The 15,840-nt window shown below is 43.7% G+C and overlaps 1 protein-coding gene across 2 annotated transcripts in view; it reads right to left on the reverse strand.

The window, feature by feature from the left end:
* Wdr70 (WD repeat domain 70) overlaps window positions 1-15,840 on the reverse strand; it is a 226,155-nt gene that overhangs the window by 193,195 nt on the left and 17,120 nt on the right. The window contains exon 5 of one of the 2 annotated variants that reach the window (NM_001081402.1): window positions 12,911-13,115. In NM_001081402.1, the coding sequence (NP_001074871.1) occupies window positions 12,911-13,115 (205 nt within the window). The remainder of the gene's footprint in view (window positions 1-12,910; window positions 13,116-15,840) is intronic. The other variant, XM_017316701.2, reaches the window with a different exon arrangement.

Consider the following 15,840-nt stretch of genomic DNA (forward strand, 5'->3'; position numbering starts at 1 on the left):
CCGCAATAATTCCAAAGTCTCCGTCCGTTCCATTACGTGTTGTAACCTCCTTTGCCTTATAAAAGATAAGATTATGTACAAACGGAAATTTTTAAAATATGATTTTTCAATTCTTTTCTCTGACATTTTCCATCTAAACTGTTGTTGTTTATTTAATTCGAAGAAAAATATAAATAAATCCTCAAGTTCTATTTGAATGAACAATTACCACTAACCTCCACATAAGCAAAGCCTAATAAAGAATGAGTAAAAAGCAAGTTTGACATTAAAAGCAAATAATATATTAACATTTCTAATGCATTAGCTTGAGCAGTGACGGCAACCACAATGCTAGCTAACTACTGAAGGAAACGCACATATTTAAGAGGGTTGCAGATGCTGACCCTTGCCAGAATGCTTGCCCAGCATGGGCAGTGAGGATGTCTAATCCAAAGGAAACTCCAAAAGGCTATCCAAATATCCACGATGGGCTCAACCTGGACTGTAAGAGGATTTCTGGCAGTCAGATAAAAGCCAGCATTCCTTAGGAACTTGTGAAACTGTCTCCCATCTACCAAAGAAGTCATTTCCCTTATAGGGACATATGGTTACCTGTGGTGCCTATGAGCACTGCAAAGCTCATGCTGGCCTCCAGCTGCCTCTAGCTGTCCTCTCCCTCATATCTACAATAAACCCTTGCCCTGAAAACATACCACACAACAGTCAGGTCTTCAGTTTGCACAGAGGCCCTAGGTTAAATTTCCCCATTGAAAAGTAAGAGAGCTGGGCATGGTGGCGCACGCCTTTAATCCCAGCACTTGGGAGGCAGAAGCAGGCGGATTTCTGAGTTCGAGGCCATCTTGGTCTACAGAGTGAGTTCCAGGACAGCCAGAGCTATATAGAGAAACCCTGTCTCGAAAAACCAAAACACAAACAAACAAAAAAAGAAAAGTAAGAGAGAGCCAGCCACAGGGGTTCAAAGCTGTGATCATCAAATTAAAGGGTGGGGGGGGGTGCTTTTCCATGTCCCAGGGCAGTGTGGGCTGGAAAAAAGGCAATGCACTGACACTTTACTAGTGCAGTCTGCAGTGTCCTAGTGCAGTCTGCAGTGTCCTAGTGCAGTCTGCAGTGTCCTAGTGCAGTCTGCAGTGTCCTAGTGCAGTCTGTAGTGTCCTAGTGCAGTCTGTAGTGTCCTAGTGCAGTCTGTAGTGTCCTAGTGCAGTCTGCAGTGTCCTAGTGCAGTCTGCAGTGTCCTAGTGCAGTCTGCAGTGTCCTAGTGCAGTCTGTAGTGTCCTAGTGCAGTCTGTAGTGTCCTAGTGCAGTCTGTAGTGTCCTAGTGCAGTCTGTAGTGTCCTAGTGCAGTCTGTAGTGTCCTAGTGCAGTCTGCAGTGTCCTAGTGCAGTCTGCAGTGTCCTAGTGCAGTCTGTAGTGTCCTAGTGCAGTCTGCAGTGTCCTAGTGCAGTCTGCAGTGTCCTAGTGCAGTCTGTAGTGTCCTAGTGCAGTCTGCAGTGTCCTAGTGCAGTCTGCAGTGTCCTAGTGCAGTCTGTAGTGTCCTAGTGCAGTCTGTAGTGTCCTAGTGCAGTCTATAGTGCCCTAGTGCAGTCTGCAGTGTCCTAGTGCAGTCTACAGTGTCCTAGTGCAGTCTATAGTGTCCTGGTACAGTCTATAGTGTCCCAGTGCAGTCTATATGGTCCTAACTAGCACTGTTCTAGCTCTTCCCTGTCCAGCCCTAGCCATCAAAACTCACTTTACAAAGGGAAGTGGTTAGGACATAGGGACAGGATTCCATCTCATTCTCCCTTAGGGTAGCGCTAGCAATCACTAACTGCATTTATAAAGAAGGCTGGGATCCTGGTTCTTACAGAAACCTTTTGACCTACATTTCTTCATTTTCTATCTCTGAAATGATCCAATCAACTCAGGACACCCCAAGATCAACTTCTCAATACCAAGGAGACAAAGAACAGAGAATAAGAAACAAGGCCATGAGACAGAGAAAGAAAGAGAAGGGGAAGGGAACAAGGGAGGTCCAAGAGTAGGGGACAAAGGACTGCCTCTGGATACAGGAGTCAGATGTGACCCAAAGGAAAATGGCAGTTTATAAAGGTACAAGAGGAAACCCCATGTTAGGGTGAGGTGTTTAATTTTAATTGGGCTTGTTAATTAGGTGAGCCAAAAGGGGCTTTTGATTGCTAGACTTCAATACTTTGATAGCTGGACCTTAGAAGTCAGCCTCAGGAGAAGGAAGTGGTCAAAATGAGGGAATGGACCTTGATGGCTAGCTTTAGGAATGTGCTCTAGGGCTGGAGGATGGCTCAGCGGGTAAGAGCACTGACTGTTCTTCCAAAGGTCCTGAGTTCAATTCCCAGCAACCACATGGTGGCTCACAACCACCCGTAATGAGATCTGATGCCCTCTTCTGGTGCGTCTGAAGACAGCTACAGTGTACTTATGTATAATAATAAATAAATCTTTGGGCCTGAGCAAGCGGGGCCAACCAGAGCGAACAGATGTCCAAAAAAAATTCAATTCCCAGCAACCACATGAAGGCTCACAACTATCTGTACAGCTATAGTGTACTCACATACATAAAATAAATACATAAATAAATAAATCATTTTTTTTAAAAGGAATGTGCTCTAAAGGCAAGAGAGAGAACGGGGAAGAAGGGCGAGCCCCGCCAGAGCCGTGCTGGCCACGATCAAGCACTCAATCTCTACTTCCATTCTGATGTATGATTACAAAACTAAAAAAAGGCAGAATACCAAAAAAGTAACAGTTTTAATATAAAAACATTCAATTCCACTTGACCTCACACACAGTGGGCTAGTCCCTCCCACATTAAAGAAATGACCTCCATACCTGACACCCAGATCTCACCTGAAGCTCCCTCCTCTCTGATGACTCTAGTTTGTGTCAAGTTGACAGAAAACTAACCAACAGGAAGGGAAATGTGAGACAAAATGTTAATCAACATGGAAGACGGAAAAGGGGCACTGAGGATTTGACTGGGATCCACTGGAAACCAGCAAACTCCTTTGTCAGAGACATCTAGTAGGCGAAAGGAAGTAAAGTCTGACTGGGCTGTCATTCGGGGCTTCTGTTTTAGCCTATTCTGATGGAAGATTCAGACATGTCCATAAGAGAATTGGGCACTTAGCTGCATGTTAGTTTTAGAAACAATGGGGTTACCATAAAACCTCCTTTAAAAAAAAATTAATCGAATTCAACTGAGGGAAAGTTATGTTATTTACTGCTATAACTTGTTTCATTAAAGTGTCACTGTCCCTAAAGGAAGCATTTAAAATGCACATTCTCTGTTGAGACCTCTTACTTGAAATTCTCCTGTAAAACAAACACAACAAAACAAAAGAATCATGCTGGAGAGATGGCTCAGCAGTTAAGAGCACTGACTGCTCTTCAAAAAGTCCTGAGTTCAAATCCCACAACCACATGATGGTTCACAACCATCTGTAATGAGTTCTGATGCCCTCTTCTGGTGTGTCTGAAGACAGCTACAGTGTTCTTTTTTTTTTTTTTTTTTTTTGGGTTTTCGAGACAGGGTTTCTCTGTGTAGCCCTGGCTGTCCTGGAACTCACTCTGTAGACCAGGCTGGCCTTGAACTCAGAAATCCGCCTGCCTCTGCCTCCCCAGTGCTGGGATTAAAGGCATGCACCACCACTCCCGGCATGTTCTTAGATATATAATAAATAAATCTAAAAAACAAAACAAAACAATCTCTGCCTTCATTTCCTAAAGAAGAATTTCAGTGATTTCACAAATGAAACAGACACATATCTAGTAAGCTTAAGCACACTCTTTGCTGGGGCTCGCTCGCTGTATGGTGCATTCCCGCAAGTCAGTGAACTGCAAAGACTGCACTTCATTTCTCAAGAGAAGAAGCAAAAAGCAAACCAGACAGACACAGGAGAATTCACTTTAAATTCATGCATTCTGGTATAGTAACCAAATCTAAGAGTCTGAATATTGGTTTAGAAGCCACAAACTTTGTTTTTTTTGTATTTTTTGTTTAAGACAAAATCTCACTGTTTTGCTCCAGATAAAGAGAGAAAAAAGTATGCCAGCGTGCGTGTGTGAATACGAATGTGTGATGTGTGTGGTGTATGATGTGTGAGTGTGTGCATGTGTGTGCTCAAGTGTGTGTGTGTGTGTAAGTGTGTGTGTGTAGTGTTAGTGTGTGTGTGTGTGGTGTGTGTGTGAGAGTGTGTGTGTGTATGTGTGTGGTGTATGTGTGTGGTATTGGTGTGTGTGTGTGTGTGGTGTGTGTTTTAGAGACAGGGTCTTACTATATTGCCCTATGTGGCATGAAACTCGCTAGACTTAAAACTCCTGGCCTTCCTGCCCCCACTTCCCAAGGGCTGGGAAACCAGAGAGGTCATCAAATCCCTTGGCACTGGAGTTACAGATGGTTCTAAGTGCGGGAAATCAAATCCAGGTCCTCTAGAAGAGCAAGTGCTCCTTACAGCTAAGTCATCTCACTAGCCCCTAGAAAAACCTTTCTTATAACAGAGAAAGGGTGCCAATGATGGCAAAAGTTTGGTGCGGCCCCCTACCCTGCTGCCTCACCCAGCGAGGGCACAGCGTGGTTTATAATAATAGCCTGTGTTCACTTTATCTTCAGGCTTCTGTTTTTCTCTTCATTCTTCCGAGTCTGTGCTCTCCTACACAACTATATCAAGTCATTTGGAGCTCGGTAAGATAAGACCACTCATTCATTGTGAGTGTAGTACCTGAGAATTAGTCTACTCTAATACTCCATGTTGTCCCACTGTGTCTTTCCATCTGTTCTGTAATGTGAACTTAGCTGCTTTCCTATAAAATACAACAGTGCTCTGAAAATTTCTGAGCACCAAGAAGCCCGATTTATCCTCAGACATCCTCGGGTGAGGTGCTGCTCCTGCACTGCTCTACTGGCTGGTATTGTGTGTCAACGTGACACAGCTGGGGTTATCACAGAGAAAGGGGCTTCAGTTGAGGAAATGCCTCCCTGAGATCCAGCTGTAAGGCATTTTCTCAATTAGTGATCAAGACTGAAAGGCTTGTGGGTGGGACCATCTCTGGGCTGGTAGTCTTGGTTCTATAAGAGAGCAGGCTGAGCAAGCCAGGGGAGGCAAGCCAATAAAGAACATCCCTCCATGGCCTCTGCATCAGCTCCTGCTTCCTGACCTGTTTGAGTTCCAGTCCTGACTTCTTTGGTGATGAACAGCAGCGTGTAAGTGTAAGCTGAATAAAACCTTTCCTCCCCAACTTGCTTCTTGGTCATGATGTTTGTGCAGGAATAGAAACCCTGACTAAGACAAATTGGTACGAGCATAGTGGGGTATTCCTGTGACAACATGACCATGTTTTGGGGAACTGTGGAAGGACTCTGGAACTTTTTTTTTTGTTTCTGTGTTAAGAGCTCCGAGGGATGTTGTGTAGGAGCTTGGAAGATAATGTTGAGAACAGTGCAGAAGATGGAGGCCTGGCTTGTGAAATTTCAGAGGGAAGATTTAAGACTTTCTTCAGGGCCATTGCTATTTTGATTGTAAAGATCCTGTGGTTCTGGTTAGCTGGGGCTGAAGAATCAGCTGGGATTAACAAGATACCAGAACTACTAAAGCAAAAACTTTGCATTACTGGGTCTATTGATGCTGGATAGCTGGAGCTAAGAAATTAGTGGTGATTAAGAAGAGACCAGCAGGGCTGGTGAAATGTCTCCACAGGTAAGAGCACTGACTGCTCTTCCAAAGGTTCTGAGTTCAAATCCCAGCAACCACGTGGTGGCTCACAATCATCTGTAATGAGATCTGACACCCTCTGGTGTGTCTGAAGACAGCTACAGTATACTTACATATAATAATAAATAAATCTTAAAAAAAAAAAAAAAGAAGAGACCAGCATCATTGAGGTGACATCTTCTGGGAAGTGTTTTCTGAGAGCACAGAGGCTGTGTCCCAGAGATGGCCAAGGTTGTACCTTGTGCTGCAGAGGAACTTGGTAATGTGTAAGAGTCACCCAGGTGGTACTGGTTTTGAAGGCATGAAGGGGTCACGAAGAGCAGCTGAGGCTCGGCACTGTGAGAGGCCATGGAAGGCCATTGGTGAAGGTGCAGCCTCAGTTGCAATTGAAGGGGTCATGCAAAGGAGTTGAGGCTTGGTACCATGAAGAAAGCCTATGAGAGGCTATTGATGAAGCTTATAGTTACAGTGGAAGACAGCAGTGTTTTGGAGATGACAGTACCATGAGATGACCACCAAGAACAACAGCAGCAGTGGAGTACAGGCAGCTGGAGCCTAGAAGACAAGGTGTGGGCTACAAAGGGCAGAGCTGGAGAAGTGACCCAGGCCCTTGGAGGAATCCAGAAGATTGTGAGTTGGATCCCAGACATTGGACAGTTGGAGTTTAATTTTTGCTTTTGATTGTGACTGTGCCCTGATATTTTTCCCTCTTGAAGGAAGAAATATTTTAGTGGATCCCACAGTTAAGAGACTTTTAATTGTAAAAAGACTTTGGATTTTAAAAGATATTTGATATTTTAAAAGGATTGAACTTTTAATATGTAAAGACTGTGGGACTTTTAAAGTTATTTAAGATCTTGGGGATGAGTAAGAACTAAGTGTTGAGGCTTACTAGTGATGTGTTTGTGTGTCAAGTTGACAAGGGGTCAATTGTACTGGCTGGTTTTATGTGTCAACTTGACACAGGCTGGGGTTATCACAGAGAAAGGAGCTTCAATTGGGGAAATGCCTCCACGAGATCCAGCTCTAAGGCATTTTCTCAATTAGTGATCAAGGGGGAAAGGCCCCTTGTGGGTGGGACCATCTCTGGGCTGGTAATCTTGGTTCTATAAGAGAGCAGGCTGAGCAAGCCAGGTGAGGCAAGGCAGTAAAGAACATCCCTCCATGGCCTCTGCATCAGCTCCTGCTTCCTGACCTGTTTGAGTTCCAGTCCTGACTTCCTTGGTGATGAACAGCAATGTGGAAGTGTAAGCTGAATAAACCCTTTCCTCCCCAACTTGCTTCTTGGTCATGATGTTTGTGCAGGAATAGAAACCCTGACTAAGACAACTGCTCTGCACCTCTCCTAGGCAGGATGTGGGCTTGCGTATGACTTGTGCTATGGAAAGTTTAACCCTGCCGCAGCAAGATAACAACCCCACTGCTCATTTAGCAATGAGTCCAGGTAAAAGGAGTGTTCACCAGAGAAACGACATTGAGTTTGGTCATAGATGTGTTGTCTTTAGAACATGGACCACAGAGCTTCAATATGAACATGTTTCATGAGTAGTCAGAAATTAGATCTAATTTAGACTATATGATACTACCCTTAGTTGCCAGGAGTGAACATGAGTTATGAGTACAGGAGACACAAGGAACTCCCAAGGAACAAGCCATAGGGAGGTAAGGAGAGGGCCTTAGGCCAGACAGGGCAGAGAACTAGGAAGTAGCAGCAGGATGCCAGTGCCATGGAGTTTGTCTGCTGTATGTCCTGTGTGTCTTCTGTAACTAGGAAGCGCCTGCCTCGAAGCCGGTGTTTGATTAAACAGTCAAGGGAAAGGCAGCAAACCAAAAGCTTCAGGGAAGGAATAAAGAGTTTCAAGGCACAAGCCAAAGTGCTCCACTCTACAGACATGATAGAATGAGACCTGAGAAAAGATCTTTGGAATTCGATTTTTCCCTTTTAATTCTGTTTCGTTTTGCTATTGGTTTATGTTGATATAGCCTTAGCTAGTCTGGAATGCCCTATGGCCAGACTACCTTCAAACCCAAAGCAATCCTCCTGCTGAAGTTTCCAGAGTCCTGAAATACAGTGTATACCACCACAGCACACTGGATTTGCACGCTCAGAGCATCACTGATCCCTGTAAGGCGGAAGCTGACAGCACAGGCTCAGAGGCGAACAGTGAAATCAGAAGCAGTCGCTGCTTCAGAAAATTTGGTCTTAGAGAAAGGTAATTAAGAGAGTGCATGGAGACAAAAGCAGACTACAAAACGACTTCAGTGTGCTCACAAGTTAGGGCCAAGAGGAAATAGACAGGAAACAGCTGAAAACAAAAAGAAGAGAAGATACAAAAGATCGATGATATGATGAAAACACAAGAGGGAGCAAGGAAGGACTCAAGAAACGCGACGCCCAATACATCCAAACCATGAAACCTAGACATATCCTGGAAATACAGCTCCCTGCTCAGGGAATGGGGGATGTCTTTAATCCCAGCACTTGGGAGGCAGAGTCAGGCTGATTTTTGTGAGTTCAAGGAGAACCTGCTCTACAAAGTGAGTTTCCGAACAGCCGGAGTTACATAAAGAAACCCTGCCTCAAACACAAACACAAAAAGAACAACAATAACCAAATGATGACGATGATAACAATAATAAGTTATTATTAGTAGTATTATTTCTTCTTGTACTTTTACTGATTATTACCTTAAGACAGTTTTCTGGTGTTTTGTTTTTTGTTTTTTTGTCTTTTTGAGACAGGGTTACTCTGGGTAGCCCTGGCTGTCCTGGAACTCACTTTGTAGACCAGGCTGGCCTCAAACTTAGAAATCCGCCTGCCTCTGCCTCAAAACAGTTTTCTGAACCAACAAGCACAGCACTCTAGACTTTTAAGTACAAATGGACAAGATAAAATTACTTCTAAAGTCAGAAATATTTGAACCCAATATTGAAATACAGGCCAAAGACTGCTACCCAAAGCCAGGCATAATGGAGCACATTTAATCCCAGCACTAGGAGGCAGAGGCAGGCTGATCTCTGAGTTCAAGGCCAGCCTGGTCTACAGAGAGAGTTCTCAAAACAGCCAGGACTACACAGAGAAACCTTGTCTGAAAAACAAAAGATTGCTACATAAATCATCTGTAATGTATATATGAAATTATCCACCTATATCCTATAGTAATATTCATGCCGTCCTCTGGCCATAGCTCCATTTCCATTGTTACTTGACCTAAGAAGTTGTCAATATTCCAGATATCTGAGTTAATGAGAAAACAGAAAAGTTATATGCTCACTTAGAGCCTTAAACACAGCATGAAGTTTCTACTCAGCACAAATGAAGCTCTCTCATCTGAAAACTGGAAGCCTTCATTTGAAGGTAACATAAATTCTGGGACTCTAAGAAAACCACTACAACTGTTACATTCCCATTTCAAAATCTTCAAGCTAAGACAAATTGGTACCAGCATAGTGAGGTATTCCTGTGACAACATGACCATATTTTAGGGAGGAGTGTGGAAGGATTTTGAAGCTTTGGGCTAGAAGATCCATTTGGTGTTAAGAGCTCTATGGGATGTTGTGTAGGAGCTTGGAAGAGAATGCTGAGAACAGTGCAGAAGATGGAGGCCTGGCTTGTGAAATTTCAGAGGGAAGGTTAAAGACTCTTATCAGGGCCATTGCTAGTTTGATTGTTAAGATTCTGTGGTTCTGGTTAGCTGGGGCTGAAGAATCAGCTGGGATTAACAAGATACCAGAACTACTAAGTGAAACCTTTGCATTTCTGGGAATATTGATGCTGGTTAGCTGGAGCTAAGAAATTAGCAGTGATTAAGAAGAGACCAGCATCATTGAGGTGACATCTTCTGGGAAGTGTTTCCTGAGAGCACAGAGACTGTGTTCCAGAGATAGCCAAGATTATACCTTACGCTGTGGCTGGACTTGGTAATGTATAAGAGTTACCCAGGTGTACTGGTTTTGAAGGCATGAAGGGGTGACGCAGAGCAGCTGAGGCTTGGCACTGTGAGAGGCCATGTAAGGCCATTGGTGAAGGTGCAGCCTCAATTGCAATTGATGACCCAGGAGTGAAGGGGTCATGAAAAGTAGTTGAGGCTTGGCACCATGAAGTGAGCCTATGAGAGGCTATTGGTGAAGCCTACAGTTATAGTGGAAGACAGCAGTGTTTTGGAGATGACAGTACCATGAGATGACCACCAAGAACAGCAGCAGCAGTGGAGTACAGGCAGCTGGAGCCTAGAAGACAAGGTGTGGGCTACAGAGGGCATGGCTGGAGAAGTGACCCAAGCCCTTGGAGGAGCCCAGAAGATCGTGAGTGGATCCCAGACATTGGACAGTTGGAGTTTGATTTTGCTTTTGATTGTGACTGTGCCCTGATATTTTTCCCTCTTGAAGGAAGAAAATATTTTAGTGGATCCCATAGTTAAAAGACTTTTAATTGTAAAAAGACTTTGAATTTTAAAAGAGATTAGGTGTTTTAAAGGGATTGAAATTTTAATATCTAAGAATTTACAAAGACTGTGGACTGTTCATCTACCACCTCTGTCCTAACTTCTCAGAGATTCTGCACTATGAATCAGAGAGAGAGAGGCGATAAACAGACATAGGGAATTCCCCAACCCATTCTGTCTCCTCCGAGTCTGATTTAAGTCTTCAGTGATACTAATACGCTTTGCATTACCATTAAGTGTACATTTTAAAATCAAGCTGTCACATGTCACTAGAGCCTTGCTTTGACTGCCATGTAATTTGATACATTTGTAGAACAGCTATGAATAGCTTAAGCTTACAAATGGACTTGTAAAGCCCTTAACTTAACCACACTTTGACTTTGCAGAACAGCAGTAATTTGGGCTTATTCACACATCGGTTCCAAGGCCAAGGTCTGCTCCTCCTCATGAAGTTTCTCTGATAGACAGGCTGATGTTCCCCATAATCTAGTATTGTGCCCAGTGCCTTTGTTACTTCCAATCACTCTTGCTAGACTATAACCTACCCTGAACCATGCCCCCCTAACAACATAACCAGATACAAAGCTCCATCAAATTCTGCTCCTAGACAGCGTGTCTTCATGGTTTCTGAATTTGTTCTAATTGGCCTCATCTTCTATTCTCATAAAAACATAGTCCTGGGCTGGAGAGATGGCTCAGTGGTTAAGAGCACTGACTGCTCTTCCAGAGGTCCTGAGTTCAAATCCCAGCAACCACATGGTGGCTCCCAACCATCTGTGATGGGATCTGATGCCCTCTTCTGGTGTGTCTGAAGACAGCTACAGTGAACTCATACATAAATTAAATAAATCTTTAAAAAAAAAAAAAAAAAAAAAAAAAAAACATAGTCCTATGTTTTGATCATATGACATCTCAGCACTGTATTTGTACCTGCATACTACAGCATGTATATGTGTGTTATCCTGCATACTACAGCATGTATACATGTTTAATATCCCTTTTCCTCCTCAGCCCTGCAGACTCCTAATGGTCAGCTTGGTCCGTCATAATACACCCCGCACGGGGTAACTTAACCAACAGAACCACGTTCCGCAGACTTCTGGGTGCTGGAAAGCTATAGTCAAGGGGATGGCAAGCTTGGACCCTGGTGACCTGCTATATCCTCAAATTGCTGTTCTTTCGGGTTTCAGGAGGAAGGCAAACACAGATAAGCATACACTGTCTGATGTCTCACATTCGTTTGTTCTCTTATTTTGTCGGCAGGGCCTTACCATGCAACCTAGAATGGCCCCGAACTTGGGATTCTTCTGCCTCATTCCTGAGGACGAGGATTATAGGCCTGCATAGCCCACACAGCTCTGATGGCTCTTCATAGAACAACATAAGTTCTAGCGGCTCTTTCGATACATTTTAACCTGGACTATTTCCTCCATACCTCACCTCCAAATATACCTGGAGGTTTGGGTTTTAGCGTAAGAATTCTGACCAGATACAAACATTCACTCTGTTACAAAGCCCCGTCTGTCTCACATGTCACAGTGCTCCATGACTTAGCACCTCTTCACCTTGGTCCCTTCATGTTTCCGTAGCACTCTGTGGCCAAGATACGGCTGTGGGTTTTGACTGCCTATGTGTGCTGAAAGAGAAAATGCTCGAAAAGGGTGCTCCCCTTGCCCGAGTCCGTCTGCCTGCATTATTCAAACCTATGCTTCTTACTCATGTCCTCACACATCTGACTCGATCATTCTAACAGCGGACTCCTCCCCTTCCCCTTGTAATTCTGTCAGTGTTCACGTTACACATCTGCAGACACTTCAGATGCACAAAGACTAGGGGCTGCCAAGCTGTCCTGAAGAGCAAACTTCCTTTGACCATCATGTAAAGTCACTCTTATCACTAATTATAATGACTAAAGATTATTTGATGTGAATTTTGTGACATTAATCATCTAACTTGCTTTCCATGTCTCTGCAATATCCTTGTATATTTCTTTACTTTTAACCTTTCGTTATAATTATATTTTAGATATACCACCCATAATACAATAGCATCACAGAATTATTCCCAGTTCTGAAACTGAGGATTTCTCAGGTTACGCGTGACAAGTTAAGTCTGCTCCCATCTACATTTGAATTGAGGCCTGTCATTGTATCCTGTAATATCCACTTAGCAAAGTCTGCTGCATCTTCCCCTTGCCTACCTTTTACTAAAGTCACTGTTTCTGAGTGGCGTGTCAGGACAGTGATGCTGTAAACGACACGGTAGGATGCTGTATTTTCAGGAGAGAACCTGGAAACTGTAATAAAGTCAGCTGGGGGCTGGGGACCTAGCTCAGTGACAGAGGGCCGGGTTACCATGCCAACACTGTGGGTTCAAGCTCTAGCGCCACAAAATGAAACAAATATAAAAGCTAACCAAAAATAAATCTGCTTTTTAAAAAAAATTAATTTATTACATCTACTTATTTGTGTGTTGTGTATGTGTGTGCATGCAGAGGTCAGAGGGCAACTTTCAGAGTCAGCTGCCTCCTTTCTACCATGTGACCCTAGGGATGGAACTCAGGGCATTAGACTTGGAGGCTAGCACCTTTCCTGGCTAAGCCATGTCAACAGCCCAAGTCTGATTTTCATACTCAACAGGTGGTGGCTATCCTACCCATGACTGTCAGCTTAGCAGGAATTTGTTCTCTATACTACTTTTAACTTACAACCTCTCTGAATTCATACAAAACCTTTGAATACTCACATCCTCTTCTCCTTCATCGTCTAACTCGTCATCATCATCATCTTCTCCTTCTTCACACAGAGGTGGAGGTAAAGGGCCAAGGGTGCCTTCGTCCACAGTAGTTACGGATTCTCCTACCATTTTAGGGGGTAAAGGAGGGCCGATTAGCTCATCGTCAGATGAATCAGAACTGTCGTCACTCTCACTGTCACTGCTGCTTGTGTCCCTGGAAACACAGAAACAGTCACTCTTTCTTCTGCTGCTGCAGACCCTTCACCGCTCTAGGCATCTCTGCGCACAGCACCAAGTTCTCAGGAAACCCCACCTGTCCTATAATGACTGCGATTTCCAACTACGTTTAGATTTGCAGTTCAAGCACTACGAGAGTAAAGGCATTGCTTAAATCTTACTTTGTCTCGGCTGGCATGCTGGCTCACACACCTTTAACCCCAGCACTCAGAATGGAAAGAAAGAAGTTTTTCTTTTTTTAATGCAAAATTATCTGGCCACTGAAAACATTAAACTAAAGTGTTGGTCCTTAGCGGCTACGCTAAGTTAACTACGTTACCTAGCTCAAAAAGAAGCATTAAACTGAGGACTAAGCTAATCCACGTTATTTTCATGGTTCGTTATCTAAGCCTAGTTCTCCCATAAAATCTGAACGGAATGTGTTAGCTTCTCCTTCCATTTCTGGCTTTGTACTTCTAATGCTAAACTTTTTTTTTTTTTAATTTAACATATTTTCAGTAATTTGAAAACCAAAGTCCACAGGGCAGTGGTGGCGCACGCCTTTAATCCCAGCTCTTGGGAGGCAGAGGCAGGCGGATTTCTGAGTTCGAGGCCAGCCTGGTCTACTGAGTGAGTTCCAGGACAGCCAGGGCTACACAGAAAAACCTTGTCTCAGAAAACCAAAAAAAAAAAAGAAGAAAGAAGAAGAAGGAGGAGGGGGGTGGGGGTGGAGGAGGAGGAGGAAAAAACAGGGAAAGAAACTACACTCCATGTTCCATGTATAAAGCACCCCTGACTCAATGTGGTGCCAAAGCAGGAACAGAAGCCTGAGGAAGGTACAGACGGTAAAGCTGCTCAGAGTCACATCCTCCCTTCCCGTCTCCCAGGTCAGCTTGGAGCCAAACATTAACTGATAGCCACAACCAAGTTTAATTTACGAAGTAAGTTCATAAGCAAAATTCACTCCTTTTACTGTGATTATTTGTTTTTCGTGACAGGGTTTCTCTGTGTAGCCTTGACTGTCCAGGAACTCACTCTGTAGACCAGGCTGACCTCAAACTCAAAGATCCCCCTACCTCTGCCTCCCAAGGGCTGGGACTAGAGGTGTGTGCCACCATGCCCAGCCTATGAATTGCTTAAAAAGCACATAACCAACAGTTTCTACCTTACAGATGTGCACGACATTTCTCTCCTAACTGAAGTGATATTCCACAAGCTCAATGACACCCGTCTTTCAGGTTCAGAACTTATGAGTGGCAATTTATATCCACATAATAGTGATTGGGGGGGGGGGGTTGTCCTTTTGATTTTGGTTTTTGATTGAGAAGAATCTCAAATAACCCTTGAGCTCCCAATCTTCCTGCCTCCACTTCTTTGGGTTTTTTGTTTGTTTGTTTGTTTGTTTGTTTTGTCTGTTTTGTTTTGTTTTGTTTTGTTTTTTTGAGACAGGGTTTCCCTGTGTAGCCCTGGCTGTCCTGGAACTCACTCTGTAGACCAGGCTGGCCTCGAACTCAGAAATCCGCCTGCCTCTGCCTCCTGAGTGCTGGGATTAAAGGTGTGGGCCACCACGCCCGGCCTCTGCCTCCACTTCTTACAAGCGACATTTACATGGGCCACCAGGGCAGATTCACATAACATTTTTCTTTGGTTTTGTTTTTGAGCCAGGGTCTTACTCCTGGAACTCACAAAGACCCACCTGCCCCACCTTCCAAGCGTTGGTGCTAAGGATGTGCACGGCCACACCTAGCCCATACGCCTCTTCTTTAAAGCCAAGACACATGGAAAATACTAGGTGATTATCTTTTCCTAAATTACATTTCAGTAACATTCCACATTTTTAGAAACTATTTACAAGGTACATGATACTGATTCTCAACACACCACAAGGCAAAATAATAGTAATAACCTAGTTGCTATTTCAGGATATATTAATAGCTAGGTGGGGTGATGTATACCTTTAATCTCAGCACTCAGGAGGCAGAAGCAATCAGATCTCTGTGAATTCAATGCCAACCCTGTATACATAATGAGTTTCAGGACAGCCAGGACTGCCTAGAGAGACCCTATCTCAAAAGACAACAACTATAAATATATAGATACGATATACTAATGACAAGGCATAGTGGTATACATTTGCAATGCTAAGATTCCAAGAGATAAAGACAGAGGGTTTGTTGTGAATTCCAGGACATTAATGGTTACAAAGCAAGCCTGTGTCTCAAAAGTAAGTAAATAAACAAAAGTGAATAAATAAAAATAAGCTAATACGTGTGAGTTGTCCCTATGTCTGTGTATTTCCGTCAGGAGTGCAGAAGGATGATCGGAAATGAATTCATATCATAAGCAGCAGTTTACCATTACGTGCGTAGCTAGGCATAATGGCACATGCCTACAATAACAGTACTCAGGAAGAAGATGCAGAAAGAACACAAGTTCCCGGCCAACCTGTCTCAAAACCATACAGCATACACACAATATATAGCATGCACAAGCTCTTATTGATTTCTAGAGTATCCTCCCCTAAACCTGTGCACTAAAAACTATCACCGACTCCGTCACAGTGGCACTTACTGTCAATCCCAGCTAGCTACTTCGGAGACTAGAAACAGAGACGCCTCACCTCAAAACCACTAAGGGCCTCCCCCCAAATGAAGGAAAAGAGGGAGGGGATGGGAGGCTTGTGGAGGAAACTGGGAAGGGGGATCACATTTGAAATGTAAATA

Source organism: Mus musculus, chromosome 15 (genome assembly GCF_000001635.26).
Source record: "Mus musculus strain C57BL/6J chromosome 15, GRCm38.p6 C57BL/6J".
NCBI lineage: Eukaryota > Metazoa > Chordata > Mammalia > Rodentia > Muridae > Mus > Mus musculus.